Raw genomic sequence first — 25,553 nt, 5'->3', positions numbered from 1 at the left:
TAAACCACCAGGCTCTTCTTAACAAACTTTCTTATTTCAATTTTTCTCCTGAGTCTATAATTTGGATTGAGTCTTATCTATCAAATAGAAAGCAATGTGTATCGATTAACGGCATCAAATCCCCATATAAAAACAATCCTGTCGGGGTCCCACAGGGTTCTATCCTGGGCCCCTTATTATTCTCCTTATATATAAATGACCTACCAGATATATGTCCTGAATGCGATGTTCAGATGTATGCCGATGACGCAGTCATCTTCACTTATGGAAAAAATAAGGAACAAATAACAGAGTGTCTCACAAGGGCACTTGACAGGACTCACAACTGGTTAAGTAACTCCTGCTTATTGCTGAATAAAAAAAAAACGGTTTGTATGTTCTTCAGCAAAAGACCTGTTAAGACCGAAAGGTCCAACATTTTCCTAAAAGGAGTGGAACTGGAACTGGTTCCTCATTTCAAGTATCTTGGAGTCATATTGGACTCGAACCTAACTTTCAAAAAACACATTAAAAAAGTGACAAACACACTCAACTACAACCTACAAAATTTTAGACAAATCCGACCCTACCTAACAATAGAAGCTGCAAGGACATACCTGCACTGTATGATTCTTTCTCATATTGAATACTGCTTTACGAACTGGTCTTATGCTGATTCAACAGTCATCAAACCCATTGAACAGGTCTTCAAAAAAGCGATCAAGGTACTTGACAAAAAACCCAATTCATACCATCACTGTAATATCTTGGCTAAATACAACCTTTTAAGCTTTTCGAACTTTAAAAAGTTCAAGGATGCTTGCCTCATCTATAAATGCCTAAACGGCCTGGCCCCCCCTCCTCTTATGGAATTTATCCATAAGAAAGGGGTCACGGGCCATAGCACCAGGTCAATCTCAAGGGGAGACTGTGTGATTGTTTTCAGAGAAACCACCTTTAGTCAAAATACTCTCTCTATTAAAGGCTGCCAATACTGTCAGCTCAGAATCAGCTCCCTATCACACTGAGAGAGATCGCCACATTTGCAACCTTTAAACGTCACCTAAAACAATGGTTAAAGGATGATCAAACTTGCGAGCACCTCTAATCACGTCAGTCTTACTTGATATTTTACTTGTTTATATGTGAGTGTATCTATGTATCTATGATCGTATTTTATGGTTATCCATTCATGCTTGGAATGACTGTTTTATCTCAATTATTTTTATTGTTATGTTGTTGTACTGGGGACTGCGGATGAAAAGTAGCTTCGGCTAATTCCGGCTAGTTTACACTACCTGCCATGTGTATATAACATTGTACAACATGTCCTTGTGTTCATGAACTGGCATTGTCCCGACCAAATAAACAAATAAACAAAACAAACAATGTGGGCATATGTGTTAGTTTGTTTGCGTGTGTGTGGGAGTCATTATTGCTGTACCATGCTACAAATTCCTTAGATACAACTTGAAAGAGATTACATTATTTTAATAAAATTACAAATCTAAAGATGAAATAAACACAAAATAAAAACAAATAGAAAGAAAAGACATGAAAGGACGTAAGCAAGGACAAAAAGAAGCAATTAAAAAACGAAAAACATGAAATGTGTACATTTTCATAAGTGATTTGATGGAAGAAAGAAATCTGGTTCAACCTGGTTGATAAAATGAAGAAAAATGATAATACAGTTATTATAGATTATAATAAATGATAATAGATGCTCTTGGGCAGGTTATAACAACCTCTTTCACCTATATGCTCTCTTTTCCTCCTGTGTGAATGCAGATCACATGCACTCAACTCTCAACACAGTAATAAGGAAAAAAAGTGAATAATAAACAATGAGACAATGATAACATGTTATCACTGCTGCATATCTCTGCAGTGATATGCAGCAGTTAGTGATTTGTTTAGCCAGGACTGATGTGCTCGGCTATTCTCTCTCTCTCTTTCTCACACACACACACACACACACACACACACACACACACACACACACACACACACACACACACACACACACACACACACACACACACACACACACACACACACACAAACCCCCCTAATTCAGTCTTTCTCTCTCTCTCTCTCTCTCTCTCTCAGAGCTCCCCTCTGTATCTTTCCTCCAGAAGACTCCCTCTTCTCGAGTGAGGTGTCACGCTACAGGTTTCTACCCAGACAGAGTTATCATATTCTGGGCTAAAGATGGAGAGGAGCTCAGTGACAACGTGGACCATGGAGAGCTCCTCCCCAACAATGATGGAACCTTCCAGATCAGTGCTGACCTGTACGTGTCTTCAGTCAAACATGAAGACTGGAAGCATTACAACTGTGTGGTTCAGCTCTATGGGGTCGAAGAGGACATCCAGACCAAACTGGACCCAAACCTGATCAGGACCAACCAGAAGAAACCAGCTGATGAAGGTAGAGATGTCTTCTATGTCTTGTATTTTTGTGTTATCTATGTTCTTGTCTTCCCCAGCTGTATCTAATTTGTAATTACCTCTCATGTGCACCCATTCTTGAGAATTGGGACATTATTTGTGTTTATTTGTTTTATATATTCTTCAATTATGCCGGTAAAATATATTTTAAAAGATCAGAGTGTTGACTATTTCCCCCCAATGTGATAAGTGTAAATCAGCAGATGCAACTTTACTGCACAGTTATGCCCTGTGTCCCAACCTACAGAATTTCTGGATAGAGATTTTCAGACTATTTTCCAATATACTAGAAGTAGAGATAGATCCAGACCCAGTTTTAGTCATCCTGGGGGTATCAGAAGGGATGAAGAAACTACAACTATCTCAACAGCGCCTTCTTTCATACGGCCTTATTGCTGCAAAAAAATTGATACTCTTATTTTGGAAGAAGAAAGAGACCCCCACAATCAAACTCTGGCTCAACGAGATGACAGAGTCCTTACATTTAGAAAGAATCAGATTTATACTCAAAGATAAACTGAAAGATTTGGAAGCCTTTAGTCTCCTTTCTATACTTTGTAGATTTTGATTATATAATAATCAAAATCTACAAAGTAACTAGTAACTAACATTTTCAAATAATTGTAGTGGAGTAAAAGTATAATATTTGTCTCATGAGGTGTACTCCAGTAAAGTAAAAGTACCTAAATTGTACTTAAGTACATTACTTGAGTACATGTACTTTCCACCACTGATGTCTTCTCTGTTCACCTGTATTAAAACTCCCAATCATGGGTTTTGATCGCTACCTGCCTGGCTGTCCTGTATTGGGGTTCTCACCACACCTGCATGTGACACATGTACTTGTTCTTCATGCATTTTGTTTCATTTGTATGTATTCTACCTGTTGTTCTCCTTGTGGGGCTGTGTGGGACATACAGCTTCTGTTATCCAGCTAGGTTATGATTTCATGTCATTTTGTGACTTCATGGTGAACATATTTATGAACAATAATTATGGACATTATTTACATATGAGAAATGTTTTTTCTTCTTGGATTAAGTTCATGAAATGAGTCAGAGGTGATGTTAAGGTATGAAATGTTTTTCTGTCTTGATGCAGGTGGATATTCTAGTGTCATCATCATTGCTGGTGTAGTTGTGGGTCTGATTGTTCTCATTGGTGGTGTTGTTGGTGTTGTTGGACTGCTGCTGAGGAAAAGGTCCAAATCTGGTAAGTTTGCATGACGACACATCAATACTGTAGTTTGAACAGCACAGCTTCTACAGTATAGGACACATAGAGACCACACAGCTATTATACTTGAATAATAATAACAACTACAATAAAATACACTGATATTTCCCTTGTATTATTATTTTACAGTGTTTCCTCTAACTCTCTCCTAATATCCTTTACTTTTTCTTCTGTTGTCAGGATTTACTCCGACTAACAGTAAGTGAACACAGAATCTAAGGTTGTTCATACTGAACATGAGTCTCTTCTATTGTTCATACATGTATTTGTGTGTAAGTATCAATGTGTGCGTTATTGATGTGTCAGAGTGCCGTGTTGTGTTATTTCTTTGTAAACCTCAGAATAACTTAGTTTGAGCTTTATTGCAGAGTTACAGAGAGTGACGGTTCGAGCCCATGCTCTTCTTCAGACTGAAGAAGAGCATGCAGGCTCGAACCGTAACTCTGCAATGTTGACAAAGCAAGCTATTGTGTGCGGCTCTACTTTCTACTTTTTGATCTCAGTTTACTTCGAGGCCAGCACCTGCCTCTCTCACACTGTGTGTGTGTGTGTGTGTGTGTGTGTGTGTGTGTGTGTGTGTGTGTGTGTGTGTGTGTGTGTGTGTGTGTGTGTGTGTGTGTGTGTGTGTGTGTGTGTGTGTGCGCGCGCATGTGTGGGATATGATTATATTAAGTATCATTGGATAGCTGCGTCCTATAAATTGTGCGTTACATTATTTTACTGTTGAACTTCTATGGTTGTAAATTCAACAACCATAGAAGTAAATTCATATATATAGATATACATACATGTATATATATATATATATATATATATATATGTATGTATATATATATATATATATATGTATGTATATCTATATATATATGTATGTATATCTATATATATATGTATGTATATCTACATATATATGTATGTATATCTATATATATATGTATGTATATCTATATATATATATGTGTATATCTATATATATATATATGTATATCTATATATATATATATGTATGTATATATATATATATATACAGTGTTGGGAAGTAACTAAAGTAATATGTAACTTAAAGTAATATTATTACCTTTTCCCAGTAACTAGTAACGTAACTAATTACTTTCACGTTTTGAGTAATAATATTACCTTTACTTTTTTTCAAAAAGTAACTTATTACTTTTTTTCACGAGCCTCGGTGGTACTCTGGGTTTGAATGTGTTTATTTGATCCTGTGTTGTTTTTGGAAACGTTGCGCACTTGTCTGTGTGAGTTATCAGCTGCGGAAGGGCGGGCCGCCCTTAAACCGGATCAAACAGTGTTGCCATGTCTGCTTATTATAAGCGACTTGTTAACCGATGAAGACACGCCGTAAGCTTGTAGGTCGGCTATTTTCTATATATATATATATATAGGTCACTGACTGTGGCATGTAAATATATATATACACACACACACACACACACACACACACACACACACACACACACACACACACACACACACACACACACACACATAATATATATATATATATATATATATATATATATATAGGTCACTGTGGCCTGTGTCTCATGATGAGTCATTATCTGTTTGAGCCCAGGTGTTTTTAAAATACATTAAAGGGCAAGACCACTTTGTTAGAGGTTTGGGTTGTGTAGTTACCTTGCCATGATGTAACTCCAAAGGTGGACAAGAAATCAAAAATAATTGCTCCATTGATTAGAAATTGAACATTCAAAATATGCTCCTCATTGACTCACATTGTACGCTGAAACAGCTCTCAAAGTCACTCTTTTAGCATGTAAACGGACGCAAACAAAGTTGATTCAGACAATATAGAACATCACCAAACCCAGAACTGTTTTTTTTTAAATAAAACATGTTAACTTCCTGTTGATTTTGCTATTTTTATTTAGAAGAAAACACGGACTGGATCTGCGGATCCGGATCCAGTTCTTCAAATAGTAAAATCAACAGGAAGTTGACATTTTTATTTAAAAAAAAATCAGTAGTGGGTTTGGTGATGTTCTATATTGTCTGAATCAGCTTTGTTTGTGTTTGTTTATGTGCTAAAAGAGTGACTTTGAGAGCTGTTTTACCGTACAATGTAAGTAAATGAGGAGCATATTTTGAATTATCAATTTCTAATCAATGGAGCAATTATTTTTGATTTGTTGTCCACCTTTGGAGTTACACCATGGCAAGGTAAATACACAACCCAAACCTCTACCAAAGTGGTCTTGCCCTTTAAATACATTTAAAATACTTGTTTCCATTGAGGTCCTTAGTATTCAATTCATAGTCGTCAAATGGTTTTCATTTAGTCTGTAAGTTATGAATTCATACACAGTAAAAGTCTTAGTGTTAATGTAATTCAAATGAGTGTACAATGAGGATTTTACAATATAGGCTGCAGAAAAGAGGAAAAAAACAACTGCTAATGTTGAAAATACAAAGTCTGACTTTTGGGGAGAAAGGATGCAATTACTGGGGGCGAGGAAAAAAAGTAACTAAAGTAATAAGTAACTAAGTACTTTTGGCAGGGAGTAATAAGTAAAGTAACTACATTACTTTTTAAACAAGTAATATGTAATAAGTAATATATTACTATGTTTTAGTAACTATCCCAACACTGTATATATATATATATATGTATGTATATATGTATATATATATATATATATATATATATATATATATATATATATATATATATATATATATATATATATATATATATATATATATATATATATATATATATATATATATATATAAATATATATAAAACTATTTTTTGTCCTGTATCAGGTGCTAAAAGAAGATCTTTATGACTTTCAGTAGTGTGTGTGTGTGTGTCTGTGCTGTCTGTGTGGCATGGCTGAAAACCTGACTGGCACTTTTCAAATAGGTTGTTGAAGTTCAAGTTGTCACTAAGCTGTTTTTGTAAAAGTTTAACTAAAACTTTCAATAAAAAGGAAGTTTGGAGATGTATAATAAATAAAAGAACTGAGGGGTCCAGATTGGCTTTTATAAGATGTGTTGGATGAGGCCACTCTCAAAGTCAGTTAGTACAGCACCAGTGGTGAAAGAACTATTTATAATGGAGAGGATGCTACTTTAGTCTTGTGGGGACAGTAGCCTGGGGTTACCCAGAGGACTGTTATAATGATTCTGGTGAAATATCTCCAAAAACTGTAGTTTCTGAGGGTGGAATTAAAGGCTTAGTTAATTCTATATTTTTCTCAAGTCATAGGCACAAAATAAATTACTTAATGTATGATTTAAAAAAGGTTTAGATTTGTTATTGTAATGTAATGCCTGATGATGGTTTGTTTATCTGTCAGATATTTTGAAATAGTGTGAATCACTCAAATTGTGAAACATTGCAATCACAGACCCCCCACGCAGGTTTAAGCAATGAGAGGCTTATCTGATCAAGTAAACAACTTAATGGACATAGATTTGGGCTTGACTTACAGTAGGCTACTCTTGAATTTCCATGTTCAAATCTATTGGGTTAAAAATAAATAGTCTCAAGGACTTTTGCATGTCGTCTTTCTTATATGTGCTTATACTTTTGAAGAGAATGCTCCTTAATCAGTCTCTGTGTCCCACTTTGCTATAGTATTTCTATGTTGATCCCATTTGTTCAAGTCTTTGGAAAAGCCTAAACAGGGAACACATGAGGCCTTTTTCTATCGAGACCTATTAGCTAGTGCAACCTTACCTAATATAATATATTAGGTAAGGTTGCATGCACTAGCTCATATTATGAGCAGATATTGTGATATATTTTCTGCAAGTCCTGAGTTGTCACAAGTGCACAAAAACAAAAACAAACATCTGTTTGGTTTGATTATGTCATCCTTTTACAATGTCTGACTGTACCTCGTTCTGTTTAACTTTCTGACCAATAAAGTATTCAATCAATAATGTTTCAAAACATTTTCAAAGTAAGTCGTGCTGCACAGCATGTGCTCTGAATTTTGAAAAAACGTAAACGATAAAAGGCTCATTTTGCAACAATAGAAAATCCCATGTGTAATTTCTCTCAAAGTAAACAAAACACACACACGCACACACACACACACACACACACACACACACACACACACACACACACACACACACACACACACACACACACACACACACACACACACACACACACACACACACACACACACACACACACACACACACACACACACACACACAGTTTTGTAACATGCCTGCCCTCATGAGGAGGATTTTGCATAAAAGCACAGTTTGAGCATTTGCACATAGGCTACATTGTATCAGGTGGTCTGCCCTGCATCAGGACTGCACTCTGCACAGCCATGAAGCTGCTCTCCAACACTCTCTTTCTGTGCTTGGCACTGGGGCTCACTAACGCTGCACCAACGTAAGTATATTAACCACTTAAGTTCTATATACTTATTGAAAATGAAAATGTATATATATACATTTTGTTTTTATCTGGAAGTTTTTGAAAATTTGGCCAAAATGAAGTAATGAAACATTACTCATGTGTATGTCAGTACAGTGAAGATTTTTTCTTTTTTGGTTGATTCTTGATATTGTTGAATATGTATAATGACGCTACACCCCTTAAAATGAATGAATGAATTATTGTCTAATTTGACTGTCTCCTTTGGTGCATAGTAGACACGTAGCTCATTTCTTTAGGTTATACTTACATTTTTTATATTGTTTTTAGCTGAAATAATTTAGCTTAAAGGTTTTATCTGGAAAACAAAATCTTTCTTTTGGCAATTATTATGCTCCAAATCTAACTACATACATATTACATGAAATTGATAGGCAATATTCCATAATAATGTATCAATTGGGATTTAGAAAGGAATTTCCTTCACATTTCTTGCCATATTTTTCACGTTTTCAAACAAAACATTTTGTGACTAGCAATGACACTGCACTAGTTACCATTCATTTCATAACTTTGTTAAACACTTAACAAAGTTCACTTATTGGATCAATTGTCCAAACAAAACAAGAGTTTAGTAATTATATTTCCTCAGTGCGTGTCAATGATTAACCACAGTAACAGTACAGTAATGACTAAGGGTTTCTTCGATGTGAAATGTATTTTCTATATAAGGTTTATGAGTAATTTTACAACACAGAAATGTATTTTTCTATTTCACAGACATCATGAAGGTGCAGCAGTGGCCGGTAGGTTTTAAATCCATGTTTTATTAATCTTTGCGACCAGGCAGCCATCAATAAATTAAGGGACCGACATTAGATTTTTGTCTTTTCTTGTGTGTCTGTGTGTAAAAGTGAGATTTTCAGACAATTCAGACATATTGCTGACAACAGCTTAAATTGTTAAAGTACTAACCTGTCCATTGTACCATACACATCCAGTATACAGCCTTTTTTCATTAGTAAGATTTATTTTCTTGTCAATGTTTACTTTGTTTGTTAATTGCGAATGGCCCATCTGTCTTTGAAATGAAACAGAACACGTGCATGACCCTGCCCTGCCAGACCGGTGTGCCGGAATTGAGTTTGATGCGATTGCACCTGACGAGATGGGCAACACCTTCTTCTTCAAAGGTTTGGAATTAGCTTTTTAGGAGTCCTTTTTGTATACAGTAAATTCCCATTCCCAGTGTAATTTAATTATTAACCTAGACTGTACAGTAGGGCAGACACAGGAGAGAAGGCTCTGGTTGGATTCTGATCTGGGCCAGTAGGGTAGGCTACATTTGATCAGATCACCCTTTTTGAGCAAAATGAGTCTTTTCTTTCTGTTATCCCCATTTTAGACTTTTAAATCCTTTATATTTTTAGAGATATTGGGCATAAAGGTACCACTCCCCAAAACAGAGACAAGTCATTTGGAATCATGCTGTTATCATAATGCCAATTAGGGAGATTGGAGGTTCAATGGCTCCTCCCTAAACATGATCTTACAAATCCAGCGTTCAACACTATAACATCAACTAATCAAACTAATGGCCAAATCACCATGCATTCACTTCACAGAACATATTTCATGCCCATAATTAGACATTTGATTACTTTAGAACGTTGGGAATGTCCTGGTGGACAGTCATTTTGGTGACAACTCTGAACCACTATCAAACATTTTTAAGGAGGATATTTCATGTTGCCCCTGGCCCTAAAGCTTAATTTGTACTCATATAGCACAACAGTGTTGCTTATTGAGAACGGATCTTCTAGTTAACTGTTAATATTTAGTTTTCAAGGGCAAATATTGTTGGATCAGCCTCTGCTTACAGTATGTCTGCTGATAAGCATACAATGATTTGTGGTCAGTCAACGGCATTTGGCATTTTGTGAAAAGCCATAACCTGTACATACAATATGTATTGGCTAATGGAGGCTTAATTTCTTGACGTACAAACTTTTCTTACTGTATGTTGTGATTTTAGATATTTATTTGTAGAAATGATCATCACAATGGGAACTCACTGAGCTATACTGAATCCATTGATCTGCACCTTATGTATACGCAGCTGTTATGGTTTTAGTTTTGCTGAATTAAATTTGTGAAGAAAAACTATGCCTGTGTATTTAAAGGTGAGCATCTGTGGAAGGGGTTCAGTGCAGGCGCTCGGCTCTCCAATGAGACCTTCAAAGAGCTGGATGACGCTCACCACCTCGGTCATGTCGACGCTGCGTTCCGCATGCACAGTGAGGACAACCCAATTGATCACGATCACATCTACTTTTTCAAGGTACCTACAGTCTAGACCATAGCTGTACCTTCCAGTGGATTCCAGGGGGTCCCCAGCTAAATGATTAATAGTTAGGAACCAAATGGACTTTTAGGGGTCTGTAACATGTATTTGAATAGAATAGAATAGAATGATACACATACAGTAATTACCACAATACTACACATTCACTTTAATGTAATGTGTGGATCTAGACTTTAGACCACGTGCAGTAGTTTGGTGCCCAGCAATGGGTCTGGTGAGATTATGATGGGACTATCAACAGCAACAAAACAGAGGGGAGGGGAGTACAGTGTTATCTCATTTTTGTTGAAATGGCCTATAGGTTGAATCCGGGTTGTGACACAAAAGCGATAAAGAAGCAAACATCTAAATATTGGTCCTCTTGACCCTTTCCTGTATAATGTACAGGATGACAAGGTGTTCAGCTACTACAACCACACTCTGGAAGAGGGATATCCTAAAGAGATCCAACAGGACTTCCCTGGAATCCCCAGCCAGCTGGATGCAGCCGTGGAGTGTCCTAAAGGAGAGTGTGTAACCGACTCTGTCCTCTTCTTTCAAGGTACTGTATGTTGTGGAGCTCGGTCCCAGAACCAAAGCAACAGGATCTTGGCCTACATTGACCCTTTTGAGGAGCAGTCCCCTGAGTTACTTTAAGGACATGAGCCTGTCATTACTGCATAATGATCCCTAAACAACTTTCCCTCCTGTTTTGTGGTGCCAGGACATGATGTTTACAGTTATGACATCGCCACCAAGACAGTAAAAAAGAAGACATGGTCCCACCTGCCCGTCTGCACCTCTGCCTTCCGCTGGCAAGAACACTACTACTGTTTCCATGGGCACAACTTCACCAGGTTCCACCAACGGACTGGAGAGGTGACTGGCAGCTACCCCAAAGAAACCAAGAATTACTTCATGAGGTGCAGTGGCTCCGGTGAGTATAAGCATGAAAATAATATAGCCATAAAACAGGCCAACACTGTCCCAGTACAGTGTCTGTAGGGCTGCAATTTTCGATTATCATCAATTACTTCTCAGATGAATCAAATAATCGAGAAATGAGTTTTTGAATATATATATATAATTGTTAAAATTATATTAACAAATCGATGCGAAAAACATTCAAATAGATGTTTTATAATCTACTAAATTGATTAGTCTGATCAACCTATTTTATTAGTTCAAATGATACCCTTACAGTGTCTGTTTAATGACATCTTTAAGCATAATTTATACTTCACTGAAAATAACAGATTTTCAGAAGTGTGTTATTGGTGGCAAGCGACAATGTCGTTCAAAAAATAATATTTTACCTTGCTGAGTTGCATGTTTTAGGAAAAAGTTTGATTCATATACATTTTGACTGAACTGTAGGTCATGGAGGTGGCTACAGTGCCCCTAAATGCAGTGAGGTCACTCTGGACGCCATCACTTCTGATGATGCAGGCAAAACATATGCATTCAAAGGTAATAGTCAAATCATGTTCACCCTTGAATTACATGAGACATTGAACATACAGTATAGTATATATATATATACAGTATTATATATAGTATTATTTATTTACATGCATTTTTACTGAAGAACCATACAAAAATGTCAAAAATATCACAAGTTACTCCACAGGAATGGTGCACATTTTGCTTACAGTATTGAAAAGACACTGTACTCCTTTCAGGTCCCATTTACATGCGTCTGGACCAGCATCGTGATGGAATGCACGCCTTCCCAATCAGCAGGTCATGGAAGGAGATGACCAGCGGGGTGGACGCCGTGTTCTCCCTCACTGACAAGCTCTACATGATTAAGGTTTCTGTTTGATCAGTCAGCCTTCATTCGCGTCTTCTTCCGAAAACATCCAGCTGCTTAGGCTTTGTCCTGACAAACGCGGCACTAAATCATATCAATATCATCGACAAACAAAATTGAAAAAAATCTAATCATGTGGATCTCGGGATCCACACGGGAACGACGTAGCTCCAGTGTGGATCTCAGACTCTTCATGTGGCAGGCCTTGTGACATCAGTCATTCTATGATTTCAGTCGTCTATGACATTATCTATGATGTATGACTCCAAATTTGGGCAAGGTTTCAGCCCCATTGACTTCCATTAAAACATTTGTTAAGTTAAATATATGTTTGATTAATAAATATAAATAAATTAAATATTATGTGAAAAGTGGAGGTACTTCCATGACCTACTTACTGGCAGTGTGCACGAGACATTTGGCTCTGATTGGTCCAGCAGTTAGCACAGACAGACAGACAGGCAATGGAAATAAGCTCTCAAGATTTGTTGTATCCTTTAGACAGATACTGTATGCACAAATATAAATTAATGTACTGTCAATACAAATCTCAATCAAAAACACCCATGAGTTTTGTTTAACATTCTCACACGCCATCTATAGCACCAGAGTTTGTTTGACACTCTCCATGTGTATCCTAACTGTTTGTTGTTTTGCTCTAATCCCTCCACTGGCAGGGTGATCAGGTTTACATCTATAAATCCCCTGCTCCCTATACTTTGATCGAGGGCTACCCTAAAACCCTGAAAGAGGAGTTGGGCATCGAGGGAGCCGTGGACGCAGCTTTTGTCTGCGCCGATGAGCACGTCGTTCACATAATCCAAGGTACATATATACAAGTGACCTACTAACATACGTGTATAAAACATGTAATTATTTTTATTTTTACATTATATGATTTTATTTTAATGAGCATTTGTTGCAACTGTTTTTCTCTTTTTCTTTTTGTCTTTTCATAGTGATGTTATACTAAAATAACTGTAGACCAATTTCTTTTAGTAAGCATAGCATACATGTACATGCTTTTGATTTGTAATGAACAAAAACATTATGTTAACTTGATAGAGTTGATCAACCAAACTCTATACGTACTGTACACACCTATATCAAAAATAGCAAATCTACAAGCTTACAACGTGAGCAAATGTTCACCTGTTTTCGCATTATGTTTGCCTAATATGACATGCCCAGAATAAGGACACTAGGGTTCATGTGGTTAACCCCTTTCAACCTGGCTTCCCTGTTTTGGGCAGCCAGGTGAAATGTTTTAAAAGAAATTCAGTCCCTCTCTCTACTCCAAAAATATCATAAAATATGCTATGTCTTACAATGAACTATAAAATCAGGCTTAAGTGGTTAACAACCATCCTTTGCACCTCTCTTCTAACAGGGCAAAAGATGCTCAACGTTGACCTATCTGCGACTCCCAGGGTAGTGAGCAGCGAAGCACCCTTACCCTTCAAGATAGACGCTGGTCTGTGTGGCCCTAAAGGTGTCCAGGTGTTTAAGGGGTCACAGTACTATCTCTATGAGAGCCCTATGACTCTGAGTCACAGCAGGATTGCCCCTGAGCCTCTGCCTATCACCTCAGCCATAATGCCATGCCAGGACTGAGTCAGTGGTGATATGTGATCACAACTTACATTATCATCTGTTTCCATAGAAATCTGCTGCAATACCTATGATAATGATGTAATAACAAGACAAAGAAACAGAAATACCAGATTTAATGCAGACAACAAAATGCATCCCACAAACTTTAGTATCCACTCGCAAAGTAAGAAAAGAAAGAAAGGAAAAGTCTAGAACATTTGATAAAGTTTGGGTGAGAGAGAAATGGCGAATGGAATCTCTTGTTTCTGGTATTGTTTTCACCAATATGTGACAATGTTGTTTACTTCTCTCAACTCTTGGCCTTACTTGTTGTTTTATTTAACATGAAAAGTTTAATTACAAATGGAGTTAAGAAAAAACAACATTTGAGTAAGAGACTGTTGCAGTGCTGCAAAAATGGCTGGAACCTCCCTCTACCCGATGTGTGGCACTTTAAATGGACAGTGAGCCACCGCTAACAAAATAAAATAAAATAAAACTTTTAGAGGATGTCTTTGGTATTTTATTGTTATTGACTGATAAACTTGTAAGAGTTTAGTGGATGTATAATTTGTGGAAATAAATCTTTGAGTTTTTAGCTTCCAGTAATCAAAAAGGATGCATGCTGGATGTACCTTTGCATATGATATAAACAGAGGAATATTTGTGAATATTTCTGCTTTGCCTGCGTTCTCATGAGCCAAATTAACCATTTACAAAGTAAGTCCTGCTGCACAGCATGTTCTCTGAAATAAGGCAACATGTAAACACCTCAATTACTTTTTTTAAATCGTAAATGATAAAAGGCTCATTTTGCAACAATAGAAAATCCCATGCGTACTTTCTCTCAAAGCAAACAACACACACACACACACACACACACACACACACACACACACACACACACACACACACACACACACACACACACACACACACACACACACACACACACACACACACACACACACACACATACATACGGTACACACACTCACACACTCCTGCCAGCCCTCATGAGGAGATTTTATGTAAAAGCACAATTTGAGCATTACACAGGTACATTGTATCAGGTGGTCTGCACTGCATCAGGACTGCACTCTGCACAGCCATGAAGCTGCTCTCCAACACTCTCTTTCTGTGCTTGGCACTGGGGCTCACTAACGCTGCACCAACGTAAGTGTATTAACCACTGTAAGCCCTATATACATATTGAAAATAATATTATTATTATTTGTTTGGTGCATAACATGTAGCTAGAATCTTTAATGTTATATGAAAATCTTAAGAGTTTACTTAAATAATAAGCTTAAAGGTTTTAATGGAAAGATTATTTCTTCCTGTTGCCACTTACTTTGCTCCAAATTTAATTACATATCAAACTGATATATTCCTAAGTAATGTACGGATTGGGATTTCTGCAGTTTTTGCCATATTTGTTACAATTTTCAAACAAAACATGATATGTTTTTTGATGCGCACAAAGTTCACTGATTGGATCAATTGTTCAAACAAAACAAGAGCTTAGTAATTATATTTCCTCAGTGCCTCGTCAATGATTAACCACAGTATCATGACTAAGGGTTTATTCGATGTGAAATGTATTTTCTATATCATAATAAGGCTTATGAGTATAGTTTTACAAGACAGAAATACATTTTCTACTTCACAGTTATACGGAAGGTGCAGCAGTGGCCGGTGGGTTTTGAATCCATGTTTTATTAGACTAATAATCCCTTAACGGGCCTGTCGGACCCAGGCCCAGAGGCCCAAAGGTCAGGGGGCCCTCTCTAAAATTGGGCCGACTTTTACCCACCTTCCAGCGCCCGACCATGAAGCAAAAAGGTCCCACATACAGAGGCAAGTTTTATGAACAGGAGAAGTAGGAAGCAAGTACCTGGGGTCCAGAGCAACAAGGGTTCCTTCAAGTCGGTCAAAAGGGCCCCATGGGATTATTTTGCCCAGGGTCCCAAAATAGTCTCAAGAATTGCCTCTGCTCATGAAATAATCATTATTTCATTGTGCTGTCCTTTCTGGTTGCTCTAACCCCCTGTACTCTCTGCATACTGGTTGTTGATTGCACATCAACAACCATAATAACTTGACTTAATAAACTTGACCTTGACCTTGACATGGCAGGTCACTACGGTAAGGCCTGATGTACGCATGTGTCAGACTTCAAACCCATGCTCATATCATTTTCTAACTGTTTAACAGGTTCTATACCTCATTGTTGTTGAAGACCCATGTTCCTATTGCACTCTTCAAGGTTAGACGGTCCTTTATGTCAGTGTGTGTGTGCGTGTCCGTGTCCATGTCCATTGTACCATAATCATCCATTGTACAGCATTTTTCATCAACAGTAATATCTGTTTTCTTCCCACTTTTTACATTGAACGATAATTGTGATGTTGAAATGAAGAACAAAACGCGAACCTGACAGCCCCAGACCGGTGTGCCGAAATTGAGTTTGATGCGATTGCACCTGAGAGATGGGCAACACCTTCTTCTTCAAAGGTTTGGTTTGGTCCAGATGCATGTAAATGGTTTGGTCCTTGGATCCAGCCAATACTGGATCCATTGATATGCGCCTTATGTATGAGCTGCTGTTATGATTTTCATATGGTGAATTAAATTTGGAAAGAAAATCATATCCCTGTGTATTTAAAGGTGAGCATCTGTGGAGGGGGTTCAGTAAGGCAGCTCATCTCTCCAATGAGACCTTCAAAGAGCTGGATGACGCTCACCACCTTGGTCATGTCGACGGTGCGTTCCGCATGGACAGTGAGGACAACCCCATGGATCACGATCACATCTACTTCTTCCAGGTATGGAAGGTGTGGATCTAGAATTTAGATCTAGAGTCTGACCACGTGCAGCAATGGATCTGGTGAGATTTTGATGGGACTATCAACAGCAACAAAAGAGAGGGGAGGGGAGTACAGTGTTATCTCATTTATTTGTGTCAAATATCATCATGGCGGTTAGATGTGAGTTGTGACACAAAAGCAATGGAGAAGCAAACATCTACTGTAAATATTGGTCCTCTTGAACCTTTCCTGTATAATGTTATGTACAGGATGACAAGGTGTTCAGCTACTACAACCACACTCTGGAAGAGGTATATCCTAAAGAGATCCAACAGGACTTCCCTGGAATCCCCAGCCAGCTGGATGCAGCCGTGGAGTGTCCTAAAGGAGAGTGTGTAACCGACTCTGTCCTCTTCTTTAAAGGTACTGTATGCTGTGGTGCTCGGCACCAAGGCCAAAGCAATAGATGACCATACCAGTGGTCTAGCATGTTTAGTCCATTGACCATGACTCACAGTATATTTGACCTTACTTGCCATTCCTGATAGTGCAGGACAGATTGTGTCTCACTGTTCTGAGGGCCATTTTATCACCAGATTTGAAGGCAGTATTCATGTTTTACAGGAGCGCTCACACCTTCCTGGTCAGCCATGGTTTGAAACGGTGATGGTCTTGGAGACTGTGATATCACATCCATGCAATTAATTATGTAGCTAGTCAGTCACAGTAACATCATATTCCTCCAGGTTAACCATTTTCAACCTAGTGTCCCTATTTTGGGCATGTCATTAGGCAAAATTATGTGTCCAAAAGAACAACAACAACAACAGCCAAACAAAAATAAATAAATACATGTTCAAGCTTTTCAAATATAGCAAAAATAACAGATCTACAAGCACAAACTTTCGCTATTCTTCGAACAACAAAGTTTATAGGCTAACAGTTTCCTCACATTCACATTCAGTTCCCTAGCAACGAGGTTACTATAGACACTAGAGGGCAAAAGACAGCTAAAAGCAGTGAGTAATGAAAGACATGAGCCAGCTGTCATCTATGCATGACTGCACAAAGTGCACATGATCTCTAATCAACTTTCCCTCCTGTTTTGAGGTGACAGGACATGATGTTTATAGTTATGACATTGCCACCAAGACGGCAAAGAAGAAGACATGGTCCCACCTGCCCATTTGCACCTCTGCCTTACGCTGGCAAGAACACTACTACTGCTTCCATGGGCACAACTTCACCAGGTTCCACCAACGGACTGGAGAGGTGACTGACAACCCCAAAGATGCCAGGCATTACTTCACGAGGTGCTGTGGCTTCAGTAAGTAGCCTACAGCAGTGGTTCTCAAACTTTTTCATGTCAAGGACCCCCAAATTGACACTTATTAGCCCGCGGACCCCCATTTAAAAAGATATGTTAGGGACCCCAATAAGAGAAGATTTTTTACGGCTCTAGCAGTGATTCTCAACCATTTTAATTTAAGGACCCCCAGTTTGACATGCATTGGGGCTACAGACCCCCCATTTAATGGCATTTCTATCACTTGGACCGCAATTTATATTGTAAAATCTATGTCAATTTAACTCTGAGAGTGTACAAATGGAACCAAATGGACCCGTTAGGGTCCATTTGGTTCCATTTGTACACTCTCAGAGTTACAGAACCATAAGGGTCCATTTGGTGCCTAATCTATCATTTAGCTGGGGACCCCCTGGAACTCCCTCAAGGACCCCTGGGGGTCCCCGGACCCCACTTTGAGAACCAATGGCCTACAGAATGAAAATAATATGGCCATAAAACAGGCCAATCTTGTCCCACAGTGTCTGCAACTATCGAGAAGCAAGCTTTTTAAAAAATTAATATAGAACTATGTTTTAAATGTTTTACGTATCAGCAAATCAACACGAAAAAACATATACTTTTTACAAATACTTCACTGAAAATAAAGTCAATAAGTAATTGGTTATGCGACAAAGTTGTAAACTAGGCCTTATCCTTGTTGTGTTGCATTATGTTGTAGGTAAACGTTTGATTTAAATACATTTTTGACTGTATTGTAGGTCATAAAGGTGACTACAAACTCCCTAAATGCATTGAAGTCACTCTGGATGCCATCACTTCTGATGATGCAGGCAAAACATATGCATTCAAAGGTAATAGTCAAATCATATTCACCCTGATACGTGATGAACACATAGTATCTGTTATTGGTTCTTCAGCAGGAAAATCACATCTTTATAAATGAATTTGTTTGTAATGGAGTGATTCCCAACCTCGGCCCACTGGTGGGCCATGAGGATATTGCAGGTGCTCCCCCAAATAATTGGCAAAACACTAAGATTTTAATGATAACATAACACTGAAAACCTTAGAAATTAGTTTTCACTGTGATACAGATAAATAGAACTTAAGTATACTATGTCAGTTCCATTGATCCAAGCCGGGACACAATCGATTGATTGATCATTCAAATAAACATGCTCTAAAAAGGCACGCGGCCCACCCATGTTGGCTAAGTCCAATGGGTGGGCCGCTTGGAGTTTTTCGAGTGGGCCCTGATAGTCAAAATACATATTACTCATTGCATTATTAAGTATTTATTTAATTACATATATTTTTACTGGATTCCATACAAAAATGTTCCAAACAAGGGAATGGTGCACATTTTGGTTACAGTATTGAAAAGACACCCTTTCAGGTCCCATTTACATGCGTCTGGACCAGCATCGTGATGGAATGCACGCCTTCCCCATCACCAGGTCATGGAAAGAGATGACCCCAAATGAATATGTAGTTGGCCGCTGTTGTTTTGCTCTAATCCCTCCACTGGCAGGGTGATCAGGTTTACATCTATAAATCCCCTGCTCCCTATACTTTGATCGAGGGCTACCCTAAAACCCTGAAAGAGGAGTTGGGCATCGAGGGACCAGTGGACGCAGCTTTTGTCTGCGCTGATGAGCATGTCGTTCACATAATCCAAGGTACTGTACAAGCATGTGACCTGCTTGCGTTTTTATTTTCAAATTATAGGCTATTATTTTATTTTAAGGAGCATTTTGGCAAAGAGGTTTTGCTTTTACCAGTAATATTGTACTTACTTACTTGTACCCTATAGCTACTTACCCTATGATTGACCGGGTCCACTTGTCACCCTCATTTTTTTCCCTCTACACCAAATGTCTTTGCCAAAAATAGCTTTTTCACCGCATGTTTGCCTGTTTTGACTGAATGTTCGCCTATTATAACAAGCCCACTAGGGTTCATGTGGGTAAATGTCAACCTAGCTACCCTATTTTGGCCATGTCATTATATGCCCCCACCCGCCAACAAAATATACTTTGTCATAAGTATAATCAGGCTTAAGTGGTTAACAACCATCCTTTGCACCTCTCTTCTAACAGGGCAAAAGATGCTCAACGTCGACATATCTGCGACTCCCAGGGTAGTGAGCAGCCCTTCAAGATAGACGCTGGTCTGTGTGACCCCTTAAACACCTGGACACCTTTAGGGCCCTAAAGGTGTCCAGGTGTTTAAGGGGTCACAGTACTACCTCTATGAGAGCCCTATGACTCTGAGTCATAACAGGATTGCCCCTCAGCCTCTGAATATCACCTCAGCCATGCCTGGACTGGTGGTTTTGAAATGAGATGACCACTTACATTATCGTCTGTTTCCATACAAATAAGCTAAGCATCTCCAAAACAATACCTATGATAATGATGTAGCCTAATTACAAGACAGAGAAACAGACATAACAGTCGGCTATATTCACGCCTCAGCCTTTAATATCCACACAGTAAGAAGAAGAAAAACATCTAGTACTTTAACCAAGATTGGAGAAATAGTGATTGGACTCATCATGCATATTGTCTGTAAAAAAATATTTAAAAATAAATATATATGAATCCATTACATTCCTATTTGACAATGTTATTTGCTTCTCTCAACTCTGCATGTGGCCTTACATGTTATTTTATTACACAAGAAAAGTTTGTTGTAGTGTTGCAAAATGACTGGAATTATCCTACCCTCAATTTATGGTAGTTTAAATGGATTGTAAGCAACCTACATTCAAACAAAACATTTAAAATAAAGCCACTTTTCAGTAGTTTATAGATATTGGCTGAAGGACTTGCTCATTTTGAATAATAAATATTGCGTTCTTATGAAATATTCTTATAAACTGGGCTCTGAAATGATGAGGTGGATTTTTAGTTTACAGATTTTAAACATGAGCAAGAATTTCAAAATGAAGCAACTCAAAAGATATTTTTTTAATTGTGGAGTATGGCCACAAGAAGTACAAAGAAATATTGCATAAACGAGGCATTGACGAGTTGCGCACTTTTGAATGTATAAACAGATTAATTCAGTCGGTCAGACCTGACTATAATCAGCCTGGCTTTTTCTCACAAGTGATACTGCAATGTAGGAAAAAAATGTACAAAAGTAAAAGAACCCATTATGCCATTTCACAAGTTTTCAAATGTATAAAAATCTTTTAATGAATTGCATTTTATGGCGCTTTTCTAAGTACTCAAACTTACTCAAAGCGCTCTTACAATGGTTCATTCATTCATTCAGGGAGGGGACATTGGGAGGTGGAGCGGCAAACATTCGACGCCAGCGTCCCCACTTTTTCCCACATTCACACACCAATGGTGGCAAGCTAGCGCCAACCGAATCATTGGAGGCAGTGTAGGGTTCAGTGTCTTGCCCAAGGACACTTCGACATGTGGACAGGAGGAGGAACCGGGATTCGAACCGCCGACCCACGGATCATTGGCCGACCTGCTCTACCTCCTGAGCCACAGCCGCTTTTGAAAATAGCAGATCTACAAAGTAACTAGTAACTAAAGTTTTCAAATAATTGTAGTGAGTAATAGTATAACATTTGACACTGAGATGCAGTGGAGTAGAAGTAAAAGTACTGGAAATCGGAAACACTCCAGTAAAGAAAAAATACCTTAAACTTGAGTAAATGTACTTAGTTCCTTTACATCACTGACAGAACAGGTTAGTTGATGCAAAGATATTAAACATTTTCAATGTATTTAGAAAGTTGGACAACTTTATGGAGCGGTGTCAGATTCTGGAGTGTCATCAAGAAGACATTCCAGCACTTCCCACCAAACACATTGGAATCCTGTGTGTGTGTGTGTGTGTGTGTGTGTGTGTGTGTGTGTGTGTGTGTGTGTGTGTGTGTGTGTGTGTGTGTGTGTGTGTGTGTGTGTGTGTGTGTGTGTGTGTGTGTGTGTGTGTGTGTTGTGTTGTATTACTATACTTGTGAGGACCAAATGTCCCCACAAATATAAAGTTCCAAAAATAGACATTGATCCTCACAACACAAATGGCACTTTTGTTAGATTTAGGCAGCTGTCGCACACTCAAAATAGCCGAACTACAAGCTCATACAACGCATGGCTCTGCAAACCATTGTGAGCTTGTAGATCGGCTATTTTGGATGCCTGACAGTGACACGCATTAGACTGCAGCCTTGAGGGTTAGGGTAAAACAAAGTTGTTGGCAGCAGAATATGTAGCAGCCTGCCACAAAATGAGGGACAATGGGTGAACACCATAAGTCTACTACAGTTAATAGACTAATGTCATTTTTGCTTGTGTTTTTCCTTGTCTTGATTATCTGTTCTGAATATGTATGACTGTTTTGTATCATACTGTATGTTAATGCTTTGGCAATATAAGAACAGTGGTGTTAAGTAACTAAGTCAATTTACTCAAGCACTGTACTTATGTACACTTTTGAGGATGTTTTACTTAATACTGGAGTATTTCCCCATTTTCAATTACTTCTACTCCACTACATCTCAGAGGCAAATATTGTACTTTTACTCCACTACAATTATTTGACAGCTTTAGTTACTAGTTACTTTGCAGATTTAGACTATTATTTATCACAAAACATACACTTTGAACTTGTGAAATGGGACATTCTGCACAATGAGAACTTTTACTTTATTTTGATGCCAATACTTTTGTATTACTCAAGTCAATTTTGACCGGACTTTTACTTGTAACAGAGTATTCATACACTGCAGTATTGATACTTTTACCTAAGTAAAACATGTGAGCACTTTTCCCACCACTGTATAAGAATGCTTGTCATGCCAATAAAACATTGTGCAGCAGGGGGCGCCTGTGAGCAGCAAGCAGCGCCTCGTCTCCTTCGTACCTCTGTACTTTTTGAACTGAACCACGCCTGCAGCTTCTAGCTTCCACCAACCAACCAACCACCCAACCAGCCAGGCAGGCACAGTGAGTTCAGCCATATTGTATCTGAACGGTGACACACACACATACACACACTAGTGGATCATCATCATCATCCTTCTAAACGAGGGGCTTTCCATCCATGCCTGTCTGTCTGTGGTGGGGGGATTTGTCTCGACCAGGACGGATGAAATAAGAGCCAACCTTGGGGGATCGATCGTTCCAACGGCCAGAAAAAAACCTTTTAATAATAACGGTGAGTTGATGCAGATGAACCTCTCTCTCTCTGTCTCTCTCTCTTTGCAACTTTGATGCAATAGCGGATATCCTCGTGTTCGGCCCCCGGCTCACGCACATTTCTATATTATCACATGTATTTTGATCATAGATGTGTGTGTGTTGTGTAAATAGGCTATTAATAACGTGATCTTCAACGACCCCGGGGATGGTTTGGTTTTCCAGAGGGGGATTGTTGCCCCCTTTTCTCGCCATGACACAGAATGCTGTTTTTAATGACCAAACATTTCTCATTCATCATCATGGCTTCAAAACTTTAACCCCCCACACTGGTCTGGTCTCTAAACAACACGCCTGGTGGCTTTCCGTTATGTTTAACCGACGCCCCGCTGTGATCCATACGGTCTCAGTTAAAAGCCAAGCCTTTCAATGTCGCTTCATTTTTAATCAATACATATGATTGATCGTGGGCTATAACGTTACGTCTGGCTGTGACCACCGCTTGAAAACTGTCCGAGGAAAATCCACCCATTGATTAAACTATTACATTTGTAAACTCCACTCATATGGGTGACATGCTATCCTCTAGTGTCCTGATTGTAATCAACGACATGTAAGCCTGTAATATTACATGTTCAGCAATGTAACGGTAGTTCATTCTAGGCGGGGAAATGGGCTGCTTGCTACTAAGTAGCAGCTTATTGCTACAAGTGGGTGTATGTCTTACGGATCATGGCTCTATGGCAGTGGTTCTCAACCACCAGTGGCACGGGGACCACCAGTGGTCCTTGAGAGGGGGTTCCATGGTGGTCCCCAGCTGATGGTAGAGTTGGTAACCAAATGGACCCTTGTAGATCTGCATTACTTAATAAGTCTTGGATCTGAGAGGCTATATCTCATGAAATGGAGGTCCATGGCTCAAATGGCGAATAAATAATGGACCTTGATATGAAAATGGTTGAAAACCACTGATCTATGGCTAAGGACCCCCAAAAGCCATATGGGTCCATGTGGTTCCATTTGTACACTCAGAGTTACAGTTACAGACCTGTAAGGGTCCACTTCGACCCCCCCCCCCCCCCCCCCCCCCCTCAGGACCCCACTTTGAGAACCACTATTCTAGGGTTTAATGTGGTGGGTGGCACACTGCTCGCATGACATGCCTTTATTCAAACTTTCATGTAGCCAAAGGGAACAATTTTTTACCGAAATAGAACTGATCGGTGGTTCTTTTTTGAGGTCCTTTGAGGCGAGGCATTTCAGGTCTTGTAGTTGTTATGATTATTATAAAACATGAACAGGGTGTTTGTAGTGCTGCTACCCTCACAACTAGCCTGCATAGTTCATTACTTTATGGTTTGTTTGTTTGTTTGTTTGTATGGAAAGCCTCCTCAATATTTGTGCCATGTTATTGAGTTGTACATGGAGACATTTTCATTCGTATTGTATTACCACGATGACATCTAAGGATTTAATGATCCCCAGAGGGAAATTCAGGTGTCATAGCAGCAATAAGGTTGAAACATAGGTGAAAGTGTAGTTACGCTTAGATTAGATACCGGCACTAAATAAAATATCTGCAATGGGTCTCTGAATGAATGAATGTACAGTATGTAGCCTAATTTTCAGAGTAGTAAGCTTGTCAATGTATTTAGTCTTATACATGACTGTCTATTAACAATGGATAGGCCTATATGAAGGAATATATATCAACAATGGGTGTATGAATGAGTATATGCTTATCAATAAAGAATTTATAGATTGATTCCTGGCCTAATATGTATCAACAATGAATATCTGAATTAATTAATATATGTACCTTCTCAACAGTTAATTCAAGCATTATGTCAATGTTTGGCAGTGTACATTCTAGTTGTCTGTGTGCAAGAGTGCTGTAAGTGTGTGCATTTGTCATGTTTAATAATGGTAATGTCATGCTTTTTATAAAAACACTGAGGTTTTCGGGAGACTAAGTGAAGGCATATGAAACATGTTGTGGGACTCATACAGACAGACAGCCCAATGACTGTTGAGACAGTTCTATATTTGGATGAATCATAGTCAACCATTCAGCTTGCCAGGTTACAGAAGTTATCAGATTATACCGTGACTGTCAATGATGCACTTTTCTCTTCCAGAGTAATTTAAGGTTAAGGTTGTTTCTCATGCACTCTCTCCCAATGGTTTCCGTATGTCTACTGAAGTAAAGTGGAAACGCATGTTAGACTTGGACATGAAGTTGTTTCTCTTTTGCCTCGGGTGGTGGGATGTTTTTGGTGACGTTTTAGTTGCTACCAGTTGCAGGAATAGGATTACAGTCTTTCTTTTGTGGCATTCTCATTTCAGATGATCTAATTCCTACACGATTCCTTCTTCCTGTTGACTCAGAAGTTCATTCTCTCATTTCGCTTTCAGCATTTGTTGTTCATTTTCTATTCATTTGTTGAAAATGAATGCTTCTAAG

At 38.6% G+C, this 25,553-nt stretch overlaps 3 protein-coding genes and 1 pseudogene across 4 annotated transcripts in view; all 4 read left to right on the top strand.

Annotated features, from left to right (window-relative positions):
- Positions 1 to 1,533: 1,533 nt before the first annotated feature.
- Positions 1,534 to 3,782, top strand: LOC311040600 (H-2 class I histocompatibility antigen, alpha chain-like; the record flags this gene model as incomplete). The annotated part of the gene is made up of 3 exons (XM_084050930.1): positions 1,534 to 1,543; positions 2,092 to 2,412; positions 3,534 to 3,782. 3 exons carry the CDS (start codon positions 1,534 to 1,536, stop codon positions 3,656 to 3,658), a joined length of 456 nt encoding a protein of 151 aa, XP_083907056.1. The 3' UTR covers positions 3,659 to 3,782.
- A 5,374-nt stretch (positions 3,783 to 9,156) lies between these two features.
- Positions 9,157 to 13,878, top strand: LOC311040798 (hemopexin-like). The gene is made up of 8 exons (XM_084051155.1): positions 9,157 to 9,248; positions 10,239 to 10,396; positions 10,808 to 10,961; positions 11,124 to 11,336; positions 11,777 to 11,869; positions 12,082 to 12,212; positions 12,890 to 13,037; positions 13,603 to 13,878. Exons 1-8 carry the CDS (start codon positions 9,224 to 9,226, stop codon positions 13,824 to 13,826), a joined length of 1,146 nt encoding a protein of 381 aa, XP_083907281.1. The 5' UTR covers positions 9,157 to 9,223; the 3' UTR covers positions 13,827 to 13,878.
- Positions 13,879 to 15,937: 2,059 nt separating this feature from the next.
- LOC311040599 (hemopexin-like) lies at positions 15,938 to 20,088 on the top strand (annotated as a pseudogene). Its single transcript has 8 exons — positions 15,938 to 15,953; positions 16,249 to 16,327; positions 16,481 to 16,633; positions 16,885 to 17,038; positions 17,733 to 17,942; positions 18,683 to 18,819; positions 19,456 to 19,603; positions 20,024 to 20,088. The product of its transcript is annotated as a hemopexin-like (transcript).
- A 2,812-nt stretch (positions 20,089 to 22,900) lies between these two features.
- Positions 22,901 to 25,553, top strand: part of LOC311040435 (radixin-like) — a 37,737-nt gene continuing 35,084 nt past the window's right edge. The window contains exon 1 of the mRNA XM_084050718.1: positions 22,901 to 23,108. The gene's annotated coding sequence lies outside the window, so the exon portion shown is untranslated. The remainder of the gene's footprint in view (positions 23,109 to 25,553) is intronic.

This window comes from Gymnoscopelus microlampas (genome assembly GCF_963454915.1).
Source record: "Gymnoscopelus microlampas genome assembly, chromosome: 24".
Taxonomy (NCBI): domain Eukaryota; kingdom Metazoa; phylum Chordata; class Actinopteri; order Myctophiformes; family Myctophidae; genus Gymnoscopelus; species Gymnoscopelus microlampas.
The sequence above is the reverse complement of the archived record's forward strand: the minus strand, read 5'-3'. Positions and strand labels throughout refer to the sequence as shown.